The sequence below is a fragment of the Alosa alosa genome, chromosome 4 (assembly GCF_017589495.1).
Source record: "Alosa alosa isolate M-15738 ecotype Scorff River chromosome 4, AALO_Geno_1.1, whole genome shotgun sequence".
NCBI lineage: Eukaryota > Metazoa > Chordata > Actinopteri > Clupeiformes > Clupeidae > Alosa > Alosa alosa.
Genome location: NC_063192.1, coordinates 9,108,605 through 9,136,104, shown reverse-complemented (window position 1 = coordinate 9,136,104; position 27,500 = coordinate 9,108,605). Strand labels below are relative to the sequence as shown.

At 45.7% G+C, this 27,500-nt stretch overlaps 1 protein-coding gene across 1 annotated transcript in view; it reads right to left on the bottom strand.

The window, feature by feature from the left end:
• Positions 1-27,500, bottom strand: part of LOC125293106 (cadherin-4-like) — a 309,928-nt gene that overhangs the window by 77,443 nt on the left and 204,985 nt on the right. Inside the window, exon 5 of the mRNA XM_048240782.1 lies at positions 23,298-23,477. Coding sequence (XP_048096739.1) covers positions 23,298-23,477 — 180 coding nt within the window. The remainder of the gene's footprint in view (positions 1-23,297; positions 23,478-27,500) is intronic.

The following is a 27,500-nucleotide window of genomic DNA, read 5'->3' as shown; positions in this document are numbered from 1 at the left end:
AGAATGGTGTCAGTCACAGGAAGCAAACACATTCGGAGTTCAATTATGAAAAGAGGCGTTGTGACTGATTGAAGATTTCGAGGGGTGTCAGGAGAGCAAACTCATTCCCAGAGCGGTGGCAACTATCACAAAGTCATGTGGTTTGCGCAACTTTTCCTTTCAGAGAGTTTATTTGTGAAAACCTTCACAGCGACACCCTCACTATCTCTTTCTCTCACAGCTAAATTATGTCCTTCTCACTCCTTCCTCTCTCTCTCTCTCTCTCACACATACACACACACACATGCATACACATGTGCGTACACATGTACACACAGTACACTCTGTCTTGATGCCAATTTCCCAGATGATGCAGATGGGTGAGAAGACAAGGTGACAGGGAAGATATAGAAACAGCTGTGAGAAACACAAAGATGAGAATGTGTGTGTGTGTGTGTGTGTGTGTGTGTGTGTGTGTGTGTGTGTGTGTGTGTGTGTGTGTGTGTGTGTGTGTGCATGCGTGTGGGAGCATGTGCGTGCGTGTGGGAGCGGGTGTATGTGCATGCATTAGCACATGGTCTGCAATACCTGATGTGCCTATGAACACCTTGCCATCTCACATGAAAAGTCTTTGGCGTTTTAGTTAATGAGCAATCATGGCTTGTCTAATGTGCTCAGTTAGACAGAAATGCAGAAATACAGCAGCTAGACAGAAATGATTGTGGTCTAGGGCCTGGGCTCCACTAATGATCACAGACTCCAGATAACACAATGCCCGCGAGGGGGAGACGCTTTCACAATTAATCACAAATTGTTCCCCGGTAACAAGGCCGTTCCACCATGCCTGTGCCAATAAAAAAATGACACGCGGCGGTTAGCAGTTCTGGAGACACTCGTATTGTTTCCACAGGTCTGCGTGAGGCCCTGCAGCAATGACAGTAATTGAAATCTGAGCTTGAGCTGCTGCCTCACAAAAAGATACAATAAAATTACGATGGTCATTATTGACTAAACACACACACATACACACACACACACACACACACACACACACACACACACACACACACACCTAGAGTACAACCAGCTGCTAAGCTGCTAGCTCAGGTAGCTGATAATGTTACAGTAGGTAACGTTGCTAACCGGTTTACATAGGATTAAATGGTTCCATGAGACGGACATTATCTTTACAAAATTCGGCAATGTTTAATATACACTTGAAAGATCATGTCAAAATAAGATTACCTCATGATAACTCATTAAAAGATGCTTAGAACTGTCACATATATATTAGTGCTGGTTATGTCTACGTAATGCCTTTAATGCGCTTTACAGAGAGTTAGACTAACAGAGAAAAAAAAGAAAGAAAAGAAGGCCCATGGGTAACAGGGGATATGTATTGGAGATACATATAGGAAGTAACCTCGAGCAGATCCACGACTCAAGGGCCTGACGCATCTGCCTAGGGTCAGATACAGGACAGTAAGGTCTGTATACATGACAAATGCATAAGTTAGTCAGGTGTAGAGAATAGGACATGGTGTTTAAAGCCACCTGAGGTGAAACCACCTGAGGTGAGGTGGCTTTCTGCGACCAGCATGTGTACTCACAATGGAATAAGAACATTTCTGATGCAATGTTTGTAAATATAAAAATGGTCTAAAAAAGACCAAAGATGGATGCTGATGTACAGTAAAACCTCCTTCCACACACACACACACACACACACACACACACGCACGCACGCACGCACACACACACACACACACGCGCACGCACGCACGCACGCACGCACAACTCCCCGCTGAGATGGTTTCCTTTGGAAATCAATCTGCCTGTATGCCCTCAGTTCTGGAGGGCATCGAGCCAGAGGGGGCAGACCATGTTACCATGGTGCCTCCCTGGGCTTCCCTCTGCGGTGGTGTTTTCCTCCCTAAGACATTCAATCCCCTCTCTGTTCTCAGGTCAGTTCAATTCTTACAGTGCTCTTTGGCAGGACCACACTTTGTCAGGCTGCTTCTCCGTGAATTTGAGAAACCTCAAAGGACAGGCATGAGGCAGAGAAGAAAGAGGAGCAGAGCGGCTATAAACAACAGGGTTCTTGCAGGTTTTAATAAGTCAAATTTAAGACCTTTTTAAGACATTTTTAAGACCATAAAGATTGAAATTTAAGACCTACACGACGCATTACCCAAAAACATTCAAATCAAAGAAATTCTGAAAAAATCATTGAAAAGTTGTTGAAAAAGCATTAATTTAATTTACAGATAAAGCAATCAAACTAGTAACCTTCCACACCCAACGTCTACAACCCAACTGATTTTTACATTGCTCACTTGTAGTATACTCAAGGAAAAATATCCGTGTCACGTACCAAATGCCCTAAACCTTAAGCCCAAAATGAAAATAATCTAAAACAAACTAGCCCTCAAATAGAATAGATTTCAGCAAGGAAGTCAAAAATGAGACGAGTTGAAACTGGGTGTGAAAGTGTTTTGGGTGGACACTCTGCACTTGTGTACCACTTGTAACCAACAGCAGACATCGCTGTGATCTAGCCAGTGTTGCCACAATTACCTTGAAAAAGTAATCTGATTACTCCTTTAAAAAGTAACATAGTTACTTTTCAAATCAAGTAATCAGTAATGTAACTGAGTTAGATTACAAGTTACTTTATTAGTTACTTTCAGCAGCTGCCGACAACACCCCCCACCGCCTCAACATAAAAATGACAACCGGTTTTGCCAATACTCACTTTATTGGAAATGCATTTTAACAGTAATGTCAACAATGTATAGCAGACATCCCAACCTGAAAAAAAGTAATTTTAGGGAGGTAGCCTTTTAGCCTACTTAGATACTGAAATTCAGATGTTTGTTCAATAATGTCTAGTCAGTACACCAAATAAGGAAGGCCTATAGATATAAATTGTGATGATAGAATATGTAGATTTTGGTAGTTTGGGCTTTTCGTTTTCAAAAAGAGAACAAACGGGAGAGCGCGGTGCTTGCAAAGAAAAGGCTTTTCATGTAGCCTTGGAAACTAGCCATCTAGTATAGGCCTGAATAATAGCAAATTAAATGACACTTGTTAAACTCACCTCAACAAGTCTTTTGCAGCCAATGCTACAAACAGTGCAGTGTGCAAGACTATCATTATGTTTTACTCTTATGAGACAAGGGTACACTTTCGTGTAGTCTGATGTGAAATGGGTCTTAAATGTTCCTTTTTGGGGGCCACTGACTCTGCCATGATGCTCCTGTTCCTAGATACACTGAACTGATTAATTTAGTTCGGGAGAAAAAAGATAAAAGCCCACCTACACTGAAAATTGATTGGTTGATTTAGCCAAACAGGCCAGGGCCTACTTCCCCGAAAGCATCTTAAGCCTAAGAGCGTCGTAAAGTCCCTCTTACGAATGTCTTAAGATTTGCCGACTGTTTCCCGAAACCAACGTAGCTTAAGAGCATCGTGAAAACGCTCGTAGATATACGAGTGCTCCAGAGTACTCGTTACCGGCTAAGAGCGTCTTAACAGTACTTCTCACTGAGGTCACCAACAGGACATACAGAGGAATTACAATTTAGAATACATAATCCAATTTACGTTCCCATTCTTTATTGTGTTTACCTGTGATGAATCAGATTTTAGCGTGCAAAATAGCCTACATTTAATGGTCATAATAATGTGATGAAAAAGCGGACAAAAATGCAATCAAGTTATGAAACGAGACGTTGCCAGAATAGTTTGACATTATCTTTGCTAAGTGAATATTTTATTAGGCCTACGAGGTAAAAAAGCAGAGAAAGCAACATGTGGTTTAGTCTGTAGCCTACTGCATCAAAATCTAAGCCTACATTTTCTCTTTCTTACTCGACTTCTTTCTTATCTTCAAACGTGTTCTTAAGTGGCACCGCGAAAAATTATTGCATGGTGCAACAATCTAATCTTAAAATAATTACAATTATTTATGTCTCTGTGTGGTATATAACCTCCTTGGGATGCTTACATGCAGATGTCAAAGTGTTTCTATTTTCGTATTGATGTGAATTAATGTGTAGATCCGAAGTTTAAATGGTAGGCCTATAGCTGTGACGTGCAGTCACCTGACATCACCGTCAAATCAGAGGATATTTCAGAACTACTAACGTGGACAGCTCCCCTTAAGAGCATTTCAAGAGCAGTGCATGCGCGTTCACACTATGAGCATGTTCGGGAAACAGTCGGAAAAACCAAACGAACGATCTTAAGATCAATCGTAGAAAACCCTCTTAAGAGCGTGTCTCCATCGTTATCGGGGAAGTGGGCCCTGGATGCTCTGTCTTGGATGCGCTTCAGGCACACATGCACCACCCCTCTCTCTCTCCCTCTCCGTCGTGTGCGCACTAAACTCAGATGCACAAGCGATTTGAATTCCCGGTCTGGCTTGCGCGCTCTTGTTCGTTCTAGATTCTGGGAGATTTTATGTAATTTGCGGGTGTCAGGGAGCCGCTATCGGGAGACTCCCAGAACTTGGAATGTCTAGCTATACAGCACTTTGTCACCAGCACAGAGTGTACAACGTACCTTAATGTTATCATGTTTAGCGGACACAAACTCAAAATAATGACTGTATAGCTAAAATGCGCATCTCTCTCCTCCCTCTATTGTTGTTTATGTTTGTGTTGCTGCGTGGTAGGCTATTACACGTGAGTCATCATGCTGAAAACGTGAGCGTTAATCCCCGAGACAAGAAAAAAGCAAAGAATATATCTTTTACTAAGGTAAATGACAAAAATAGTAGGACTAACACACAGTGACTTGGATAAATCACTTTAATCTGATTGCTAGAAATAGTAGCGCGTTAGACTCGTTACCGAAAAAAGTGGTCAAAATAGAGTAACGCGGCATCACTGGATCTAGCCATGTCTCGTTGAAAGTAGGCCTACACTTTCCCATTTTCCACACGTAGCCGAAGACATTTTAAGGCCTTAAATTTAAAGTTTTGAATTTTAGGCTTTTTAAGACTTTTTAAGACCCCGCGGGAACCCTGAAACAAGCTCAAGCTAGCCAGTCTCAAGCCCACCGGATTGTTTGCTTTATGTCACCACAATGTGGATTTAAATTAGCTACTGTGATTTACAAGTACGTTTTGGCATATGTGAATTAAGCAGAGGGCTTGTGTAGTGAAGGTATGACTATTTTTCTACCGATTCAAACTATATGTCAGGATGAGTGTGTGTATGTGTGTCTCTCTCTCGCTCTGTGTGTGTGTGTGTATGTGTGTGTGTGTGTGTGTGTGTGTGTGATTGAATGTGTAAGGCAAATTAATAGGTTGGCTACATAGAAAAACCTCCATTAGCACAAAGGAACATGAATTAATAGAAGTTGAGCAGTGAATTACTTTACCAATTACAGCGTCAGCAGCACGCCATGGCTTTATTCACAGGACCCCACTCTCAATTGAACGATGGCTAATGCCAAATTAAAGAGGCTATTCTCCCTGGGGTTCACATTGCAGACAATCTCTACCCTCCTTTTCCCTGCATTAGCGAAATAATGGACGCAATATGGGAGAGAGAGAGAGAGGCAGAAAGAGAGAGAAAATGTCTTCACCTTAACCCATGTCATATGACTGTCTTCTCTCTCTCTGTCTATCTCTCTCTCTCTCTCCCTCACTCTCTCTCCTTTATTAGGTGATTGATAGAATCTTACTCCCCTCAATCTCAACTGAAAAGTTAAATCATGTATATTTTTCCCCTCCCAACTCCCCATGGAGTTTGTGACAAGGACAATATCCCAGTGTTCTTGCTTATACATGGACAGACACACACACACTCTCACTCACACACACACACATGCACGCACACACATGCACGCACACATATGCACACACACACACACACACACACACACACACACACACACACACACACACACACACACGCCAACACACACACACACACACGCACACACACACAAAGACACACAAACACTCACAGCCATCCAAGATCATGGCATATGAAGCCCCCCACTCTATATAATTAGAATGACAATACAGTCCGTGCACATGAGTGGCACAGAGGGGAGCAGGGGACCGGAGAGGAGTGAAATAAGGAGAGAGAGAGAGAGGAAGAGAGAGAGAGAGATAAAGAGTGAAAGAGAGATAAAGAGAAGGGAAGAGAGAGAGGAGGGGATTTATGCAGCTGCAGCACTTTCTCTCGCCACAACCCCCCCCCCCTCCCTCCTCGCAGTTACTTAGGCCGTCACACACACTGCTCCATGCTGCAGAAGTGCCGAGTCGGGGGAAAGGGGGAAACGCCACTGGCAGAGAGAGAGAGAGAGAGAGAGAGAGACAGAGAGAGAGAGAGAGAGAGAGACAAGACTGCCGTGATGAGGGACGAGGAGAGGAGGGCAAAGGAAGAGAGCAAAGAAAACTAGAAAATGTAATTTCGAGGAACTGACCAGTGCATGAAAATATAAACATACTGTATATTAACATAAAATGCAAACTTTTATTTGGAAACAGTTGGCAGGAGTCATAGTTGATAACAACTGACAGTTGAAATGTCTAAACAGTTAAATAGTTAAGTAGTTTAAATAGTTAAATTATTTAATAGTGAATTATTGTAGTGAGGACATTTATTTTGAAACAGTTGTGGGCAGAGGAAATAGGAACAGAATCTTTAGTCTTAATAGCCAGATTGTATGCTTAAAGCCTGAGACAGAGTATATAGTTTAAAAGTTAAATGTAGATAGTGTAATGGATATTGATAGACAGAAAGTTGAATGGATGTTGATAGGCAGACTGTTTAATGGATGTTGATGGATGGTTTAATGGGTAGATGAGTGAATGGTTTGAAGAGGATGAATGGATAGAAAGTTGGATGGAATGTGCCTTATATCCTTGTAGAATGGAGAGATACACAGAGAGAGTTGGCCTAGTTAAGCAGAAAGCAGTTGATACAGGTGCAATCAGTTTAACTGGCCCTTTGATGGGTCCTAGTAGTGAGCAGCTGGAAGTTGATACAGGTGCAAATCAAGTTAATTAGTCCATTGTGATGTCATAGTGCTAATACAAAGTCTATGGGGAAAAAAAAATATTGTTTTTTATTAATATCTCAAAAAGTATAAAGTTTACAAAAGTGAAAAATACATTCCCCACGTGTCCTCTTCAAGACTTACGTTACAAAGTTTGATAGAAGTTTCTACGTTAAACGGTTAAAGCTGAATTAGACGCAGAAATTTGGTGGGAAGAAGAAGAAGAAGAAGAAGAAGACTTCGGATAACAGAACAGTGCATTTTCATGCACTGTAATGAGGGAAGAAGAGAAAGAAGAGAGAGACAGTGAAGAGGGACAAGAGAAAGACAAGATGAGCATGAAGAGGAGACAGGGGACCAACCGAGCGAACGAAGGAAAGAGTAGGGACCCGGGAGCATCGAGTCACGGCCAAAACACTCAGCTGGCCGACACACACCTAAATTGGGCCGGTCTAAGTCAATGGAGCCCCCGATGGCCACAGCGAGCAGCGAGCCTCATCTGGCGCGGAGTGAGGAAGTGCACACTCAGGCGTTTAGCCTCTGCAGCAGAGGCCAGGGCTTAGGGCTGCCCCCTCCTGAGGTCCACTCATCACGACCAGGAGGGAGAGAGGGGGGGTGAGGGGGAGAGAGAGAGAGAGAAAGAGAGAGAAAGAAAGAGAGACAGACAGAGAGAGAGAGAGAGAGAGGACCTGCCGTTATGCAGAGTTTGGCATTAAAAAACACCAACACAGCAGGAGTTTGTATCATAGAAGCTGGCACAATGCAGCGCGGCCAGACAAAGAGGGCATAAATAGCATGAAACAATATGCACACACACACACACACACACACACACAAACACACAAACAAAGCTTTTCTCACACACACACCATAGGTCAATATCGGCCAAATCTCTTTCTCACATATAAACACACACACAAACACACACACACACACACACCATATTCACACTACACACATGAGTATCAGCCAAATTACACACGTACAATCCCACACACACACAACACAAACACACACACACGCCAACTTGACTGCTCCCAGACCATCACTAAAACACAGATGTGTTTTCTGGCCCTGTTCTTCCCCTCACAAATCCTCATCCAGGTCCTGGGCCAGCGTTTGGCAGCTCTCCGTGTGAAATACACCTCCACTGCAAGAGAACACCTCCCAGTTCAACCTTCAGGAGAACACAGCTTTGAATGTTTCAACACTTTAAATGGTAAGAACGTGCCGCACACTCCATATGACAGGTCTTCATCCGATTTCGAAAAGTAGTTGTTAAGTAAAGACCAGTCATATGGAGCTTGAGTGTGCGGCACTTTCTTACCATTTGAACTTATTGCCAGTGGCTAGCACCTTGTTAAAAATCAGTTGGTGTGCGCTACTAATACTTTTCAACTTCAAACACTAACTCTATTCTCTCGCTCACTCCCTATCTCCCTATGCTCCCCTGGGGCAGCCGTGGCCTACTGGTTAGCACCTCAGACTTGTAACCGGAGGGTTGCCAGTTCGAACCCCGACCAGTAGGCACGGCTGCCTTTGCCCTTGCAAGTGCCCTTGCAAGGCACCTAACCCCTCACTGCTCCCCAAGCGCCGCTGTAGCAGGCAGCTCACTGCGTCGGGATTAGTGTGTGCTTCACCTCACTGTGTGTTCACTGTGTGCTGAGTGTGTTTCACTATATCACGGATTGGGATAAATGCAGAGACCAAATTTCCCTCACAGGATCAAAAGAGTATATATACTAATACTATATACAGTACTATACTATCTATCTAAGACAGATATGCTCGCACATACACACACACAGACATACACACACACACACACACAGATCATGCCAAAATACACACACCAAAACACACACACACACCTCTCTCTCTCTCTCTCTCTCTCTCTCTCTCACACACACACACACATTGATTTCCCACCACATCCATATATCTCAGTCCTCTTCAGTTGGGACCTCTACCTGAGCAATACGCACTACCATATGGCTCATATTGTCTCCTGTGCAAGTGTATATATTGGAGTCTGCACCTCAGCTGGGAATACACCACTCTACACATCTCTCCTCTCTTTCCCCTCTGTCTCTCTCTCTCTCTCTCACACACACACACACATTGATTTCCCACCACATCCATATATCTCAGTCCTCTTCAGTTGGGACCTCTACCTGAGCAATACGCACTACCATATGGCTCATATTGTCTCCTGTGCAAGTGTATATATTGGAGTCTGCACCTCAGCTGGGAATACACCACTCTACACATCTCTCCTCTCTTTCCCCTCTGTCTCTCTCTCTCTCTCTCTCTCTCTCTCTCACACACACACACACATTGATTTCCCACCACATCCATATATCTCAGTCCTCTTCAGTTGGGACCTCTACCTGCACATACACACACAGACATACCTTTACATGGGTACATCCATACCCACCATCTGGGTTTGTTCCACACAAACATAATACACCACACTAAAACATGAATACCTAATCTGAAAGTACAGAGATGCCTGCCTCCCCATGCATGCTTCACAAGTCTGTAAGCATCTCTCTACCCCCACCATCTTGGTCCACTTTGGCACAGCAGCATTGCCCCCCTGTTTACTGTAGAGAGCTCTTCTGACATCCCCCATGGGAATACACACATCCCACCCGCCAAGAGAGAAGAGGCAGGGGAGTAGGGAGATGGTATGGAAGGATGGATGAGGGATGGAAGATGGATGGCTGGAGAGAGAGAGAGAGAGAGAGAGAGAGAGTGAGAGAGAGAGGACGAGAGAGAGAGAGGAAAAGCTAGGGATGTTTGGATTTTCCATGTCATCTGGACGTCTGACAAAACCCAAAATGGCCACCGTCTGCCAGCAGTGGGGTCCCCCTGCCAAAGCCTCTTGGAGCTGAGCTGCGGAGGGCTGGACGGAACATGACAGGCACGTGGAGAGCGGCTGGGAGGCGGACGAGTGGCAGATGGACCGATGGACAGAAGGCCCGTCCAAGCACGCGTCTCGGTGGACGCACCTGGGTGGACGCGGTAGCCGAGGCCCACTGCGTCTGTCAGCCTGTCAGGGTGACAAATGAGCCGTGTGCTGCCCGTGCCATGTCTGCTTGTTTAGTATCTTGAATGCGGTCTGATAATGCACACACACACATACACACACACACACACACAGATCATGCCAAAATACACACACCAAAACACACACACACACCCTCTCTCTCTCTCTCTCTCTCTCTCTCTTTTTTTGTTGTACCAATACATATAGGCGTGGGCGCGCACACACACACAAGCACACACACACACACACATTACACGCACACACACTGACAACATTTGGAATAGAGACTATCAAAACACCCTCTCATAAACTGTTCAGCATTCCTGACTCTGCGTGAGCGGGAAATGGCTGATCTGGAGGGAGGGTGAGGTACGGAGGGGAATCTGGGCTGCAGCCAGAGGGTCAAACATTGGAAACGTCTGCTGGGGTCTGGAGCTCAGCGCACATCAAGTAGGCAGGTAAGAGGCCTCCCAATGCCCCTCGCTACCCTTCACAGACCAGCCAACACTCCTCATCCTACTGAATATGTCCGAAAAGTTATGTTCAGATGGGAACAACCAACACACAACCCCCAGTCAGACAGACACACACACACACACACACACACACACACACACACACACACACACACACACACACACACACACACACACACACACACATTGATTTCCCACCACATCCATATATCTCAGTCCTCTCTTCAGTTGGGACCTCTACCTGAGCAATACGCACTACCATATGGCTCATATTGTCTCCTGTGCAAGTGTATATATTGGAGTCTGCACCTCAGCTGGGAATACACCACTCTACACATCTCTCCCTCTCTCTTTCCCCTCTGTCTCCTCTCTCTCTCTCTCTCTCTCTCTCACACACACACACACACACATACACACACGCACACCGAGAGAAACCTTAGACACCACAGCAGACGCAAACACACAAACCACAAAACTTTTATAGTACATCCATCCTCCCTCTGCGGAAAAGACTATATGGCAGTGTGAACCTAAGAAGCCAGACAGATGCGGGGAGGAGTGAAGGGCCTTGGGCGCCGACAGCGGCAGAAGCAGCAGCATGAGGCTTATGATTGCCGACCCGGCGTATTACACAGCGCCGGAGCAGAATACAATGTTCTTCACAGCCGGACATAAAGACTGGTGCTTATATCTGAGAATGGTGTTTACACAGAGAGTGACTGAATAGCACAACACACACACAAAAAACAACAACAACAAACGGATGAGCTGCTGAACGAAAATGAGAAAAATCTAATATATGTAATGTTCTGAACAAATAAAAGTCACAAAGCTATTCGGTTTAATACCCCCACAAAACGCATTACCCTCTCTTTCTCTCCTTTCACACACACACACACACACACATCTATGAGTGCACCTTATGAGCATGACAGCGTCACACGCACACGCACACAAACACACACGCGCACACACACACACACACACACACACACACACTGCTACACAGGAGACTTATTCCCTTTGAAGACCCTGGGTTTAGGAGATATAAGAAAACGTAGAGGTGATGTTTAATATGGTTTGACTGTCATCTCTGCTGTGGGAACGACAGTGCTCAGGGGGCTTGTGGGTAATTACTAAAGCCGAGAGGGGCAGGAAAGTACCAAACCTATGGCAGCTGCCATTAGATTTACATGAAAAGATTCCGACACAAGTGCTTTCAGCTCGCTAAATGACAAAGTAAATAGGATCTCATTTCTCTGGCATAGGCCTCGATTTCCAATTGCTTCCCATTTTCACCTTGAGGGAAAACAGAATTGGAACCACACACCACAAAAAAAATGAGTGAGGGAGGGAGGGAGAAAGAAAGAAAACAAAAGATTGAGCATATTAAATTGAGTCATATTGGTCTTTACATCTTCTGACTTACAAGCAAAAGTGTTCCAATTCAATCCAGCTCCATTGCCTAGGGACTTTTACCAAAGCGATCATTCTATTCCTCTCTTTCATCTCATTTTTTCTTTACTTTTTCTGTCACTATACCAACAATTATGCCTCCTGCCTGTCTGCGGCTTGAGGGTGAGCTATGAGATTTATGAAACAGAGGGGGCACATTTATTTGATTTATTTGTGCTGTTTCAGATATGTTTTCCTGAAATGTTATCGCATGCATTTATTAATACAGCTTCAGTGCCGTCTGCTCCTGGATCATTCTGGGCCCTCGTTTATGACTGATGCTAACATCAACAACAAAGCAGCCTCTTCAGGGCAATCAAATAACTTGATGAAAAAGAGGGTGAGGTGGGGTGGCGTGGGGGCTGTTTAATTCATCGACTTCCTCTAAGCTTTCATTTATCCACCGTCCCTCTTTCGCAACCCACTCCATGACTGTTTCACATCCACACAGAAATCTATTGAAAGTATCTATTTCCTACTTTAGGGACCAAATAGCATGACTTGGCCCAGAGAGCTATGGAGAGATGGGGTCTCCTCACCCGGACTCAAGGGGCTCCCCGACAGGCGCCCATTTGTCACTGGGTAACTTATCCCCCCTCGAGATGGCCTGACAGGGAAGAGGGATGGTGATTAAAAAAAAAATCCTAAGTAATGTGAGATCCTGGAGTCACTGGGAGCTGATGGTAGAGTCTGCTGGGGGAACTCTCACGGCTGCTAAACAAACATGGCTGAAAATCTATAGGCTAGCATGTGTTCATCTGAGTAATCCACTTGTGTTGACACACTCACATCCCTCTAACGAATCTCCGTGTTGACCAGGTTGATGCAATGGCTACGAGAGGATAAATTGTATAATTGTTTTTGCAAAATTACTACCTACAGACATATGAACACATTTCTTGTATGTGTCTCCAAGTCAATACACATATATTGACAAATGGATGACATTTGAAAGGTAACGGCCGTCATATAACAAATAATGCCAAACCATCAACATTGCTCCACTGATAATATGTTATTCTAAAACTCTAGCTCTTGAAGACACCAAGAATGAAGTGCACGTTCAAACAAGATGAAAATTACCAAAAGGCTGACAAGTCCACTGGGAAATGTATCATCTAAAAGCACTGGCTGACAGTGAAGTCAGTTTCTGTGAAGTGTGCATTCACAAATCCTAATATAGATGTATTATCCTCTTTTTACTAACAGCCTATTTCAGCAAGAAAAGGGGCTAAAGGGCAAGGGTATCACCTATTGGCAAATACCAAACGTAGTGGTGTACTGCGCTGTAAATATTAGGCATTTGTATATTGAAGTATGAAATTCAAAAACACAGAAAATCACCCACCGACAGGATGAATGAAATCACAGGTCCCTTCAGTTTCCAGCTGTGGTGGCGCACAGCAGACTCTGCATCCAGTACAGCGGATGGGGAGGCGAAGCAATTACACTGCCTCTTGTAATTCCATTACAGCAGCGGATATTAGGTTTATTGTTAATGCCACTGGTATGGATCATGACCCTAATGGCCTGGGGAATGCGCTCTATAAGGACCACTCCTATCAACCCATTTATCTCAAAGCATGATTCATACGTTGCAATTCATATTTCTCCCAGCATGGATCCTCAATAGCCGCGGTTAATTGCTTCCCCATTATCACTCTTGGTGCTTAATCTTGCCTCCTCAGGGCTGCCCCCAGGTACCTGGACTCACCTTTACCCTCCAGCCAACCTGTGTTTAGTGGTGCCAGAGGTGGTGTCAACAAAAGGCGATTCAGAAAACGGAGTCAAGAAAAGGCGATTCAGCGGCAAAACAAGATACAAGAAACAAGAAACAAGAAACTGTCACATTCGCTCAATGCATCGTTGGGCAGCTCATTTATTTTCTGGTGGAGCGTTAGCTGTATTGTAACAGCATCTTCTGTTATATTCTGCTCCTTACCTGTTCAATCTGACACTGGATACCTTGTTTGCCCAATAATAACAATTTTAACATGCGCATAAATCCTTCTACATCGTAACATGCTGATTCCAACCGGGTCTGTGTAGACACTGATTTCATTAACATTAGCGGCAGGTTCAATCACATCTGGCTTCACCGGAAGCAAATGAGCTGCCTGAAGAACCTTTCCTGCATTGAGCAAATTGTCAAAAACTGCATTCTTAGTAGTTAACTGATAAAATGTTTAGGTTTAGAACCACAAAATGTAAATTTGATGCATCTTCAGTACGATACAGAGGGGCCATCACGATACTTGTGATGCCTGTGTGATGAGTAGGCTACTTCGGGAGTAGTTCAACTGAGAAGAATGGGTGAATTTGGACACACTTTCTTTCTTGCTGTGCGCTGTCACTTTCTCCACTGCGTAAAAGACTAAATTAATTTTGTGAATGCTAAGATTATTTTGACAGGCCATAGGCTAAATAAAAATCGCTATTAGACGGATGCAAAGCAGAATATTGAAAGAAGGGGGCACCAAGGCCAAAGTGGCCTGTAAACCTCTGATTTTCAAAGGGGCATCACAGCCTTGGCCGTCGTGGTCGCCGTGAAATTCCTACCCTGCTGCCCATTATCTGACTCAGACTGATTGGGGAGGCAAACATTCTTTCATTCCGGCATTTTGAAGCCCCAGCCATTAACATTTGTATGCTCGAATATTGCCTTGTCTTGGCCAGGCTATTGACCAGTTGATGTAACAAGGCCTCAAATGCATAGCAGAGATTTAGCTTCAACCTTGACAGACTCAAAGACATGAAGAGGTATGAATGATTAGAAAGGCTCTTGAGCTTTGCTTTCAGTAGGATGCATTCAGACGTAACATTCCAATCACATGCATGTTGTCAGTGAAGTCCACTGTTTCCCAGTGGGGAAGAAAATTGTGAATCCTAAAATGTGAATCCTATGGCTGGTGTCATGTCCCTGAACATGTTCTCTGACAAGCTGCTGAGCTGTGATCACGTACCAACGCTCTTGAGGCAGCTGTTTCTGTGACGACCAGAACCATGCCACTGCCCCCCACCTAACCACATGCACGCACACACACACACACACACACACACACACACACACACACACACACACACACACACACACACACACACACACACACAGAAACCTCAGCCCCTGGCCACACGGGTCACTTTGTAGTGACCAGGGTTGGTGGCACAGCTCAGACATGTCATCCCCACACCGATATAAAAGGATGTGTTTAATCTGTGAAAGCGACGGATGGCGGGCCGCACCAACCCTCCCATGGATCCCCATTAGCTTGGCTCGATCATCAAAGGGCTTTCAGCTCGCTCTGCCTCTCTCAAGCTCTGTCTTTTTAAATGCCAGTCTAATTCAAGGCACCGGGCAGCCAAACATGATTCTTGGGGAATGATTCATTTCATTTCGAAGGCCAGGAAACTTATTTTATTTTTTTATTCTTTATTTAACGAAAAAAAGAGGCGTCATGGGAGCGTGAGCACAAGTGCTTTCAGTTCAGTTTCACACAATTTTTACTTCCAAAATGGAGCCTTTACTCAGCAGAGCTCTGATTAATGGAGAAAGCAGAATTCTAAAAAAATGATTTTGAAATGTAAGACCAGGGGTCCGCACTGTGGTATCAGCAGACTCAAAGCAAAGGAGCCACATGCCGCCCACAACCAAAAATATTGAATTATGGAAATTAATATCGCAGATGTTCCTAATGTCCGACATGGAGGGCACCAACATCTCTTTTACCCTCAGACATATAAGTAATGGTTTTCATTTATTAAATGAAAACTAGAAGCTACACTAAGTAAATATTTTTACTTATCACTAAGCAAATATAATTGCGCTTGGAACTCTGGCAGGACTACACATTGTACAGTGGCTATTTCAAGGGAGACAAACAGAGACTAGTGTACCAAAGAGGACTCAACCATTTATTGGGAAAATGTTAAAATAAAGAGAAAATGTTTTTAACAGTAATAGAGCAGAGGAGAGATGGAGGGAGGGAGAGAGGGATGGGGAGAACTCAATGGAGTGTTTACAGGAGGGGATTTCTGTAATACTCTGCAAAAAAGAATGTGATAAAATCCTACTGAGTGGTTTTGGAATACATCCCGGTTCTGTCAGCAAAAAATATATATATTGTGAGGAATGTCTAAAGAAAGCAGTCCAGCAGCCTGTCAGCTGTTATTTTTGGTCAACAGTTTGGATGAGCGTGAGGGGGGTCCAGCATTTAAACTCTTATGTGTGAGTTTCTGTCTCTACATGAGGGATCAGCTCTGGAGCGCAGACACAATTAATATCTCCTCTGAGAGAAGGATGGCTCTGGACAACGTCTGACTTACACCCCACTTCCCTTGTCTCTCTTCCCTCCCTCTCTGTCTTTTTCCTCCCTGGTGCGCACACAAAACGGACTGCCAGACGTCGGCCACTAGGAGGTACTGACAATTCATGCCATGGATGTTCGCATGAATGAAACGCTCTGCAGCCTGCCTGTTTGTGTCAAAGAAGAGTTTTACCGGCCAAGAGGCATTTACAGACAGGGGGAAACAACTTATTCCTAGTTTAGCCCAACAGGCAGCTATGTACAGCAGGATTTCTAGCAACGGGGGCAGTCGTTTCCTGTTGACCAAAGTGGAAGGCCAGCAAAAACCCCTTACATAGGCTACATTTTTTTTCTCAATGCTACTGCCGTTTCCACGTGGCAGGATTTCAAAGACAAGATGGAAGCCTTGGGTTCTGGCTCAGGTTTCCACTTCATTGTTCGGGAGAGGATGAAAACAACAAAACAAACAAAAAAAGAAGAAAAAAAAACACACGGCACAAAACAAACCGTGACAACTATGAGTGCACAAAAGGTAGAATTGCAACGCATGCACTGCAGCAAAAATCCCTTTGTTTGGAGATCGTGTCAGAAGGAGTGTTCTGCTGTACAATGGCTCGTGTTTAAACTGTGTTGCTGCGTAAACACTGAAGAGGGATGAAGAAGCCAATTTTTAGCCTTGTGATCTTGGCATGGGCAAAGCAGGCAGATGCCAAAGTGTTTAGGCCCCATGGGAGTGGCAGTGGATCCAGAGGCTCGGAGGAGTGTATCGACAGCACAATGAAAGTCTGGCTCTGGTATAATCCATGTCTCTTCTACAACATTACCCAACGCTCCAAAAAAATACCACAAATCCTCAATCCCCCTTCCTCCCTGCCTGGTGCACTTCTTCTCCCATAGATGCTAGTTCCTTATCCCCCCCCCCCTTTTTTTAGGTCCTTAATTTTTTATCATTCAACATGTTTTGTTCTGATTCGTGTCTGTCTTTCTTTCAGCAAGTCGCTTGGGACGTAGTCATTACTGTCTTTTAAATTAACATTACAGATAAAGTGCAGGAAAAGCGGTCTCTCGGGGACTAGCTCGCTTGTTTCATCGAGAAGCGGCCCATTTGTATTCATACAAACAACACAGTATTAAATAGTGTGAATGCAGCTAAATGCAGACACAGAGGAGAGGTGATGTTTACATTGCAAAAATGCTTGCTGAGTACGACAAAACAAAAATCGCTTGGAAGCCGACTTGGGTTTCATTAGTGGAGTTCTCATTAATTCAATCTAATTCTGACAAAAAACTTTCCATGAGCTACAATAATGTTTCCTATGAGGCAGTGAGGCCTGCTGTGGACTGAAATTCTTTCATAAATAAAACGTGACTTGATTAATGAACATGGCCTAGATGGTAGATGGGTGTTTCAATGAAGCTGGAATGGGTGGAAAAGAGGGGAGTATGCATGTTTGTGTGTGTGTGTGTGTGTGTGTGTGTGTGTGTTTCTACATTTCTAGCAGTGCAATATTGGTGAGTGTTCATGTGACAGTTTACATGGCACTTAATCAAAGAGTTTATCACCCCAGAAGGTCCTACATTTCTATGTGAATAAGAAATGAAAAATAAAATGTGTGTGTACTCAGGGGCAGGCTGAAATTGATATAAAAAATAATTTCTAGTTCTGAGCTTTTTATTTTCATAGATACAGCTTATTGAAGCAACTCCCTCTGCTTACCCATGCACTTTATTAACATTTGCCAAGCTGTTCTTAGACAGTTATAGGGAAACAAATGCAAAGAAAACTTTTTTGTAGAGACTCTACTTCAGTGACCTCGAGCGACCTGCGCAATGGTGGGAAGCCTGTGACAAGAGCGGGGGGTGGTTGAGGGATAAATGTGTTGCATCAAAATGTTTCCTCCCTCGCTCAAAATCAATGGGCGTCTTTCGAAAAATTAGCCATGAAACATTTGTGATGGCACATTTATTTCGCCGGAGGCTGCCAGGGACAGTGGCGGCAGCTGTCTCCTTAATGTGCCTGTCACAGTATTGTTTGCCCAGCTTTATTAGAAGGATAAAGCGATGGCAGTTTAATAAAAGACGATCCCGCCATGGCTGATGGGGGGGGGGGCACTGTCTGTGTGTGAATCACAAGGGGTCAAGGACAGTGCTCAATCATCTACTCTTTACACACAACCATCAGGTGTTTTATTGAGGTAATCTGTTTTTATTTATATTATTTCAGTTTGTTCTCTATGCCTGTGCAGACAGTTCATTCAGTGCTCAGATTCCGTCTCGTGTATTCAGTCCTAGACCTCATCCACCAAGCTGAGCCCATACCACATGGGCCGTCTTTATTCTTGTGGAAATAATAGGCTCTTAATCCTGCTGGGCTGTGTTGCCATTGAGAAAACATGCACTAGCTCTCTGTGAGAGGTAGAAGGGGCTTGGAAGGAAAAAAGAACACCTCTCTGAAATAAAGTCAGTGTTGGCATCTAGATCCAGTCAAATCCATATACAGGGATCAGAAAAGATAGATCGATAGATAGATACTTTATTCATCCCGAGATACATTTAGGGAACAAATGGTGCTATTCTGCATGTAAAAAACATTCCCAATGCCTGTGGCTCTATCGGAAGATATCTCATAGATCTAAGATCAGTCAAGAAAACCACATCATTCTCAGAGTCAGAAGCCGCCTGGCATATGACTGCATAAAACTAATATTGTCTGTGGTGAAAAGCATTCATTTAAAGCAAGCAAGGAACTACAACGCCCCAATTCGTCTTCTACAGTTTACTGACAAATGGCTGCATTGGAGCAGTGTTAAGATGAACAGTAAATATGAACAGTCCTATGTGGGAGTATGTTTGATTTCTTTGTTGCTTTTAAGAATCTATAATCTGTGTGTGTATGTGTGTGTGTGAGTGTGTGTGTGTGAGTGTGTGTATGTATGTGTGTGTATGTGTGTGTTTGGTCACTTTTGTTGAGATTGGGATCAGGGATAGGTCTTTATTTACCAGAGTGGAGGAGAGAGAGGAGAAATCAATGCCTTTGCTGCGGGAGAAGTGTACAGATCAATGGACACTTTCAAAAAGCCCCCGATAAAAAAATAAGTAAAAAAAAAAAAAAAAATCAATGACTCTTACATGTCATTGATGATTGTTTGGCTGAGGAAGAAAGAGAGCGACAAAGCACACCTGTGCACTGGGAGAAATTACTCTCCTCTCTTCTTCCACTCCCATACCTCCATCTCTCTCCTTCACCCTCTCCCTCCCTCCCCATTTCTTCAGCTTTCTCTCTCTATCAACCCATACCTCCCTTTTCTCTCCCTCCCTCTCTCTCTCTCTCTGAATCGCCTTCTTCCGCCCCCCCCTTACCCATCTCTTGTGGCCTCTTTTCCTCCATCCTTCTCTCCTTCCCTCTCTCCCTCTCTCTCTCTTCCCTCTCTGATCCATTTATCTTCCTGCACCCACTCCTAAGCTCTCTCCTAACCCCTGCCTTCTGCTCTCGGCTTCAACACTTCACTAGTTTTCATTTCCTCTCTCCGGTGGGCTAAGAGCCACTGGGGCAGAGGGGTCTACGCCGGCCTCCATCTGACACACACACACACACACACACACACACACACACACACACACACACACACACACACACACATCCCTTCCAACGCTCCACACACACACACACACACACACACAAACACACACACACACACACACACACACATCCCCTCCAACGGTGCCATGGATAGGTGGGGCTGTTGTTTTTGGGAGACAGCTGGAGGGCAAGGGGTCAGGGTGCCGTCTGTCTCCCACTCCCATCCCTGTGATGGGCCCGGGGTCTGTAGCGAGTGGACCGCTCGGGGTCGACGTGCATGAGACGAGACCAGACCAGACCAGACAAGAGGAGAGGAGGACGGACAGCGGCGGCGGCTGCGTCTCGACTGTGTCAGTCAGCCTCGCCAGCGGATGACAGAACACCCCATTACGGCTTCACAGGTCATTAGGCAAGGCAGACATCGGAGATGGGCAGGGAGCTCAGCACTGAGTGATTATGTGTCATAGCCACCGTCTTAAACCTACCCTCCACACACACCTTACCAACGTCACCGTCTACCCCCCTCCCTCCCCCACCCCCCGCTTTGACACGGAGCGTCTGACAAGCTGAGCCGCCACCGTCACATAACTTTCAGACACTTTTCTTTCTTTTGGTGTGTGCACCTGTGTGTGGAGAGAGAGAAAGAGAGAGAGAGCAGCTCATGTGAAATGAATGCTTCTTATGTCTGTAAGGTGCGCACCTAGCCAAAAGCATCCATATTCAATCCTGCCACCAACATGAGAGACCCCAACCACCATGATGAAACAAAACAGAGTGAGAGAGAGAGAGAGAGAGAGAGAGAGGGAAGAGAGAGAAGTGGGGGGGGGGGGTGGCTTCTCTTACTCTCTGTTGCTGTCATCCACCAAGAACAAAAGACAGAGCACAAATAAAAGTCGGAGAACAACAGCAGCAGTGGCCATATCAGTAAGAGTAACAGTATAGCAGCACCCTGGCGCTGGCGCCTTGTTAAGGGGGTGACCAGTGCAGAAGCACTAGGGCCTGTCTCTGGTGCCCTGAAGACATTATTAAACACAGAGGAAGTCAGAGGCCCGAGCCTGCACAGCCAAGGCATCAGCACACACCACTGGGCTCCTGCTGTTGGGCCAGTGTTTGTGTTTCTCTCACTCTGTGAGTGTGTGTGTGTGTGTGTGTGTGTGTGTGTGTGTGTGTGTGTGTGTGTTTGTGTGTGTGTGTGTGTGTGTGTGTGTGTGTGTGTGTGTGTGTGTGTGTGTGTGTGTGTGTGTCTTGTGTGTGTGTGTGTGTGTGTGTGTGTGTGTGTGTGTGTGTGTGTGTGTGTGTGTGTGTGTGTGTGTGTGTGTGTGTGTGTGTGTGTGTGTGTGTGTGTGTGTGTTTGCTCCCAGCTTTGGCCCTATTTACAGCACTGAAAAGTGGATTGTGTTCGCTGCGCTCCGTACCCCTAAACACTGCTTTGATTTCTTGTCTCCCTGCCTCCCGCCTCTACCCTGCACCAAGCTTTGACACTCACTCTGGCTCTCTCTCTTTCTCTCTCTCTCCCTCAATCTCTGTCTCTCTCTCTTCTTTTCCATTTGCCTCTCCTCTCCCACTTTGTCCCAATGTTCCCCCCTTACTCACTCTCTCCTTCTCTCTTTTTCTCTCCTCCTCTCCTTTCTCCCTCTCTTCTCTTCTCTCTCTCTCGCTCCCTCTCTCTCCCTCTCTCTCCATGGTCGGTTGTTTTTTAGTGGCCAAGGCCTGTGGAGAGCCGTCTCACTGGAGCAAGCGCTTCAGGTTCTAACGAGAGTGGGAGACCGTCTGCCAGGACCTTAAATACCCCCTCCCCTCCCATCTCCTCTCCTCTCCTCCCCTCCCATCCCCTCTCCTCTCCTTTCCACTCCTCTCCTCCCCTCTCCTCTTCTATTTTCTCTTCTCCTCTCCTCATCCTCCTTTCCCCTCATCTCCTTCTCCCTTGTGCCTCGGAACAAAGGGGAGAAACTTTCTGCTCATTCCCTGTTTTTTCAATTCCTCTTTTTTCTCCCGACTCAGAAGGATGCCTTTAAGTACTGTAGCTCTGTTGGCACACCCTTGGGATGGAATGAAAACCGGGTGAGGGGATGGAGGGAGAGAGACAGAGTGAAAGAAAGAGGGAAAGAGAGCAGTAGATAGAGAGAGCTAGACAGAGATGAAGAGAGTGAGAAGGAAAAGAGGAAAAATGCCTCTTCTGCACAATTTAACCAAGAACGAGACAGAAAAAAGAGGGTTTTTGTAAACAGGGGGAAAAGCTGATGGGTAGATATTTTAGAGAGAGAGAGAGAGAGAGAGAGAGAGAGAGAGAGAGAGAGAGAGCAAAAAACGCAAACCCAATAAGAACGTTTTCGCTGTGACTGATGTTTTTTCATGAACCAGACCAGAGAGAACCATTTTTTTCTTTTTCTTTTTTTTCCTTTTTTGCCAGAGACAAACTGAGCGTTCTGTTGTGACAGGATCTCTGAATTTTAAACACTCCTGCGTGGCTCTGGCTACAGCGGCACATTTATATAGGAGTTTATTTATTCATGCTATTTCCCCCACCCATGCAGCCTTTACAAGCCTCCAGGTGCAGCACCCCCCCCCCCCTCTATGTTTATTTTCTATAGTTTGCCCAACTAGCACTTTTGCAGAAATGTAATTTGCGGTTGTGTTGTCGTGGTCCTTGTTGTTTACCACTCTGGCATACAGATGTGGAATGGGGGGGAAAAAATATGCTCGGCCACACTCCACGCTCCCCGTGGGACGATGTTAGCTTCAGCGGGCAGTGCTGGCGAGCGGGTGCCTGGTGGGGCTACGCACACGCTCATGCCTGAGTACGACACAGCGTGAAGCACTGCTCATTTCCTCATGCGTTCCATCTCCCCCAGTACAGTATGAATTCAATTAGGACGAAGCGAGGTCTAATTCGTGCCGACATTAACGAGGCACTGCGGACCAGTCGGCCCCCCTGCTTACTGGCCTCATTGGCTGCTGCCGCCGCCGTGTATCCCTGCAGCCCAACCCCCAACCACACACACGCGCACACACACACACACACACACACACACACACATCAGGGGAGCACTGCGCTCCCTCTCTCTCTTCCACTCGCGTTCCCATCCTCTCTACCTGAGCACGCTTGAGCGGCCATAATCGCATCACAAACACACAGCATAATCACCTGTAAAGCTGATCATTATGGAGGACGAGATTGAAAGAGAGGAGAGACAGAGACAGCGGGGAAAATAGGAAGAGGAGGAGGAGGAGGATGGAATGCTAATCTTCTCTGCAAAGGCCCTTCCTGTATTTCATGTCTGTGAAACACAAAGCATGTTTTTCCCCGGGTCATTCTCCTGGTGGGAGGCAGACCGCTGGCTGACCCCCTTGGTTGCCGTTGGTGGGGTTTGTTTTCCCGCTGATTGCGTGGGGGAGATAACGGTAGGAGAGAAGGGAGGCTGACTTACGCTGACGAGGATCTGAGGAAAGGGCCCGCGAGAGTTCTCAGGCACGTTGATCGGCGGGATCACCCAGTCTCGCTTGCGGCGGTGCAGCCCGTTAGACCGCGGTTTCCTGGGGAACCGGATGACAAAAGGCAGAGGCTGGGGTCCGTGGAGCTTCCCGCCTGAACTCCGCTCCGTCAGCGCCTGGGGAAGAAAGCTCACAGGTTAGCTCTCACTCACAAAGGGACTGGCTCCATCAAAATGCCATACGGATTTTCATACAGTTAATGGTTACACAAACAACGAAAGACTGAAAATCACTGTGGAATTGAATGATGCTTGATTTGTCTTTCTGCGCATCTTTATATGAATTAACTTTTTGAAACTGAGTGCTTGATGCTTGATTTGTCTTTCTATGCATGTCTCTGTGAATGGACTTCTGATATAGAGTGCAACATTCCATTCTCTTCATACTGTAAGAAGGACACTACAGTCTAGGCTTTTTATAACCCAAACTCCAGCACTCTTTCTTGCAAGACAGCATAACATTCCAGTCGTCAGAGCCATGGATTCCTGTCATAGTTGTGGGTAGGCAAATGTTACAGCAGCTTAAGGAGGAACACAAGCTACGCAGAGCTTTCAAGTACAGTCAAAAGGCCCTGAGAGCAACCTCAATGAGCAGACTGAGCAAGAATAGTAACACAGACAAATCACCTAACCAACACTCACACACACACACACACACACACACACACACACACACACACACACACACCTAGCACACACACACACACATACACACACACACACACACATACACACACACACACACACACACACACACACACACACACACACACACACACACACACACACACATTCACATTCACACACACACACACCTAGCACACACACACACACACACACACACACACACACACACACACACACACCTAGCACACTATGGTCAATGCCAACTTTCATATCAGCATTCATCTGCATATGATGTAACTTAAATAATAAATCCTTCACTTACTATACTACATTATAATACTGCTGTATTTTGTTTTATGCGGTACATGAGAAGTATATTTTCATATCTATGTGTTACCACCTGCTGCATGTTGTATATTGTTATGTTGCAGACTAATGATTTATTCATTTTTAATCTTTCCTCAGTGACATATGCTTGACTCATTAATCTGAATTTACACGTATTACTGTAGTTTGTTTTCAAATACATAGTCTTGGGAGCTTGCTGCCAAGTTTCCCTTGGTGTCATTTTTGTACATGACTAATAAACCTGTGAACTTTTGAACCTTGGTGTTTTACGCCAGCTTGGCACCTGCCTATGCCTATGAATTTACAATGGCTGCTCTGCCACCCAGGGCCAGTGGAAACAGCCCCAAGCTGCATCCCTGCCCTGCAAGACAGAGAGAGGATGCTGGGAGTTTGGAGCAGGGGAGGATGGGGTGTGTGTTTGGGGGTTAACCTCCTGCTGCTTCTGCTGCTACTGCTGCTGCCGTGTGATATGACAGCGCACTGAATAAGGGGGAGGACTGGGAGCGGTAAGTATTCTGTCAGAATGGGGCGTATTCATGCGGCGCTCGAAAATAAACCAGCTGACACACAACATTGCAGGGTTAAGTATGAGTCACTTGCATGGTGGCGGTAATTTTATTGCCTACAAGGAGATGACATACTAAACCTGTCTCTCTGCCTGCCTCTCTCCCTTTCTTCCCCTCATTTTGTTTTATTGTTTTTTCCCATCTCTCCCTCTCTCGCTCTCTCTCTCTCTCTCTCTCTCCCTCTCTCCGATCCTCTGCTGGGGGATCTTGACAAGTCATCTCGGTAATAGCTATTCATCAGGACCCCGGGAGTCTTAGCCAGGCGGCTTTGTGTGTACATATCTACGTTTGTGAGAGTGTGTGAGAGTGTGTGTGAGTGTGAGTGTGGCGGTGTGTACGCGGAGGGACTGAAGGCAGGTTAAGTACGTCGGAGGGCTGAGGCAAAAACCTGCCTAACGTTATTTCCCAGAGGCCTCGCGCCATCATTTGTTTTCATGTTTTCCTTTTGTTGAGAGGCAGCGAGCGTGTGAGAATGATGTCGACCTAAATGGGAACCGCACAGTCACAGGAGAGCGAGGGAGGCCGAAGGAAGAAAGAAAGAGAGAAAGAGAACAAAAATGTGATACAGAGAAAGTGGAGGAGAGAGGCGAGACAGGGAGGGAGAGAGAGAGAGAGAGAGAGAGAGAGAGAGAGAGACCAAAGACCAGGAAAGAGAAGGGGCCATGGTGAGCCTGTGTCAGAGGGAACGATTGTGCGTATGAACACTTCTCATTAATTCTGATGGGTACGAGAATAAGGGCCAATCACCATACATTTACATATAAAGAACCCTGATTTACTACCACCTCAAATATTGTATTTAATGATTTCTCTCACTCACTCTCACTCTTTCTCTTCCTCTCTTACTTCCCTCATCACTGTCTCTCTCTCTCACACTCTCTAGAAGTCTAAAAAGCTTGATTTGCAGTACAGGTAGTTAAAATGCAGAGAGAGAGAGAGAGAGAGAGAGAGAGAGAGAGAGAGAGAGAGAGAGAGAGAGAGAGAGAGAGTTGGAATGGACAAGGAGAAAAAGCTGCTAAGGGGAAAAGGTGAAAAACTTGGCAGGCTCTAAAAGTTGAAGGGTCTTGTTCACTGCAAGCTGTTTATTCTAATTACAGCCAAACTGAACTTACCAGGCATTCTTTGAAAGGGCTTGGAATTATGTATATGTGTGTGTCAGTGTACTGTATGTCTGTGTATGTGTGTGTGTGTGTGTGTGTGTGTGTGTGTGTTTAGATGATATATGCTTGCATATGAGTGTTGAGTGTGCATGTGCGTGTGTGTGTGTGTGTGTGTGTGTGTGTGTGTGTGTGTGTGTGTGTGTGTGTGTGTGTGTTTGTGTGTTTTGCCATTTGTTGTCTCGCTTGCCAGAAAAGGTGGCACTGTACCTGCCACTGAGAACAATACTTTCAACTTGTGTTCATTAGACGGCTGTCTGGGGGAGCTGGTTCCCAGGCCCCGCTAAAGGCGCTGTTTGTGTGTGTGTGCTCGAGAGAGAGGGGGGCTTACGGCGCCACAGGCCCCTGGGAGCCCATGTCGTGTTCGATTTCATCAACCTGCTGCAGACTTCAAACAGCAGGTACCGTGCAGTGCTGGGGGCAGATGGGAGAAAAGGGGAGGATGAGGAGGAGGAGGAGGAGGAGGAGGGATGGATGGAGAGAGACTGAGGCAAAAAAAGAGAGAGTAGGAGAGAGGAGGAAAAAAAGAAGAGAGATGGAGAGTGGAAGGATGTTTCTCGGGCATACACAGGTGGTGGGGTATCAAGTGTTTGCATGTGTGTGTTTGTGTGTGTGTGTGTTCTGGGGAGCTTTACTGCAAAAGTGATGCATCACTGTGTTTGCAGAGTTGTATGTGGCTACGTGAATGGAAGTGATAATATGGACACTTGTGGTTCCATGGCCATTATGTGGACTTGAGTGGGGCCACTTAAAGGACACAAACACACACACACACACACACACACACACACACACACACACACACACACACACACACACACACAGTGCATAATCACATTATCAATGTGTTTCAGAGGTGAGAGAGTATTTTAAGCGTGAGTGGTTGTTTGGAGGGCGTTACGTGTGTGGGTGAATTGCTGTTGTGGATTTACAGCAAATCTATGGTGAGCAGCTTGCCAAAAATATCTCTCTACCTCACCACTGCTTTGTTCTCTCTTTCTCTCTCTCTCTCTCACACACACACACACACACACACACACACACACACACACACACACACACACACACACACACACACACACACACACACACACACACGGCCTTCTCCTTTAGACATGAATGTGTCATGTACAGTGTGTTTGGGTTCTGGTCGCTCCTCTGATCCGTGGCAGCTCCTCGTTTGGGGACCTCTCCTGGCGCTTCGCTTGGCGGTGCCAACCCAGGCGGACGAGGGGGTGTGTGTGTGTGTGTGTGTGTGTGTGTGTGTGTGTGTGTGTGTGAGTGCATATTTGTGCCAGCCTGGTGGTGCAGATGCCAGGCCTCCTGCAAAGACAGCAGGGGGAGCGTGAGCCAGCAGGGGTGAGGAAGGGAGGGAGGGATCAGACAGATGTGCACCTGGCCTGGACAAATGTATTCCTTCTATTCACGCGGTGCACGGCTAA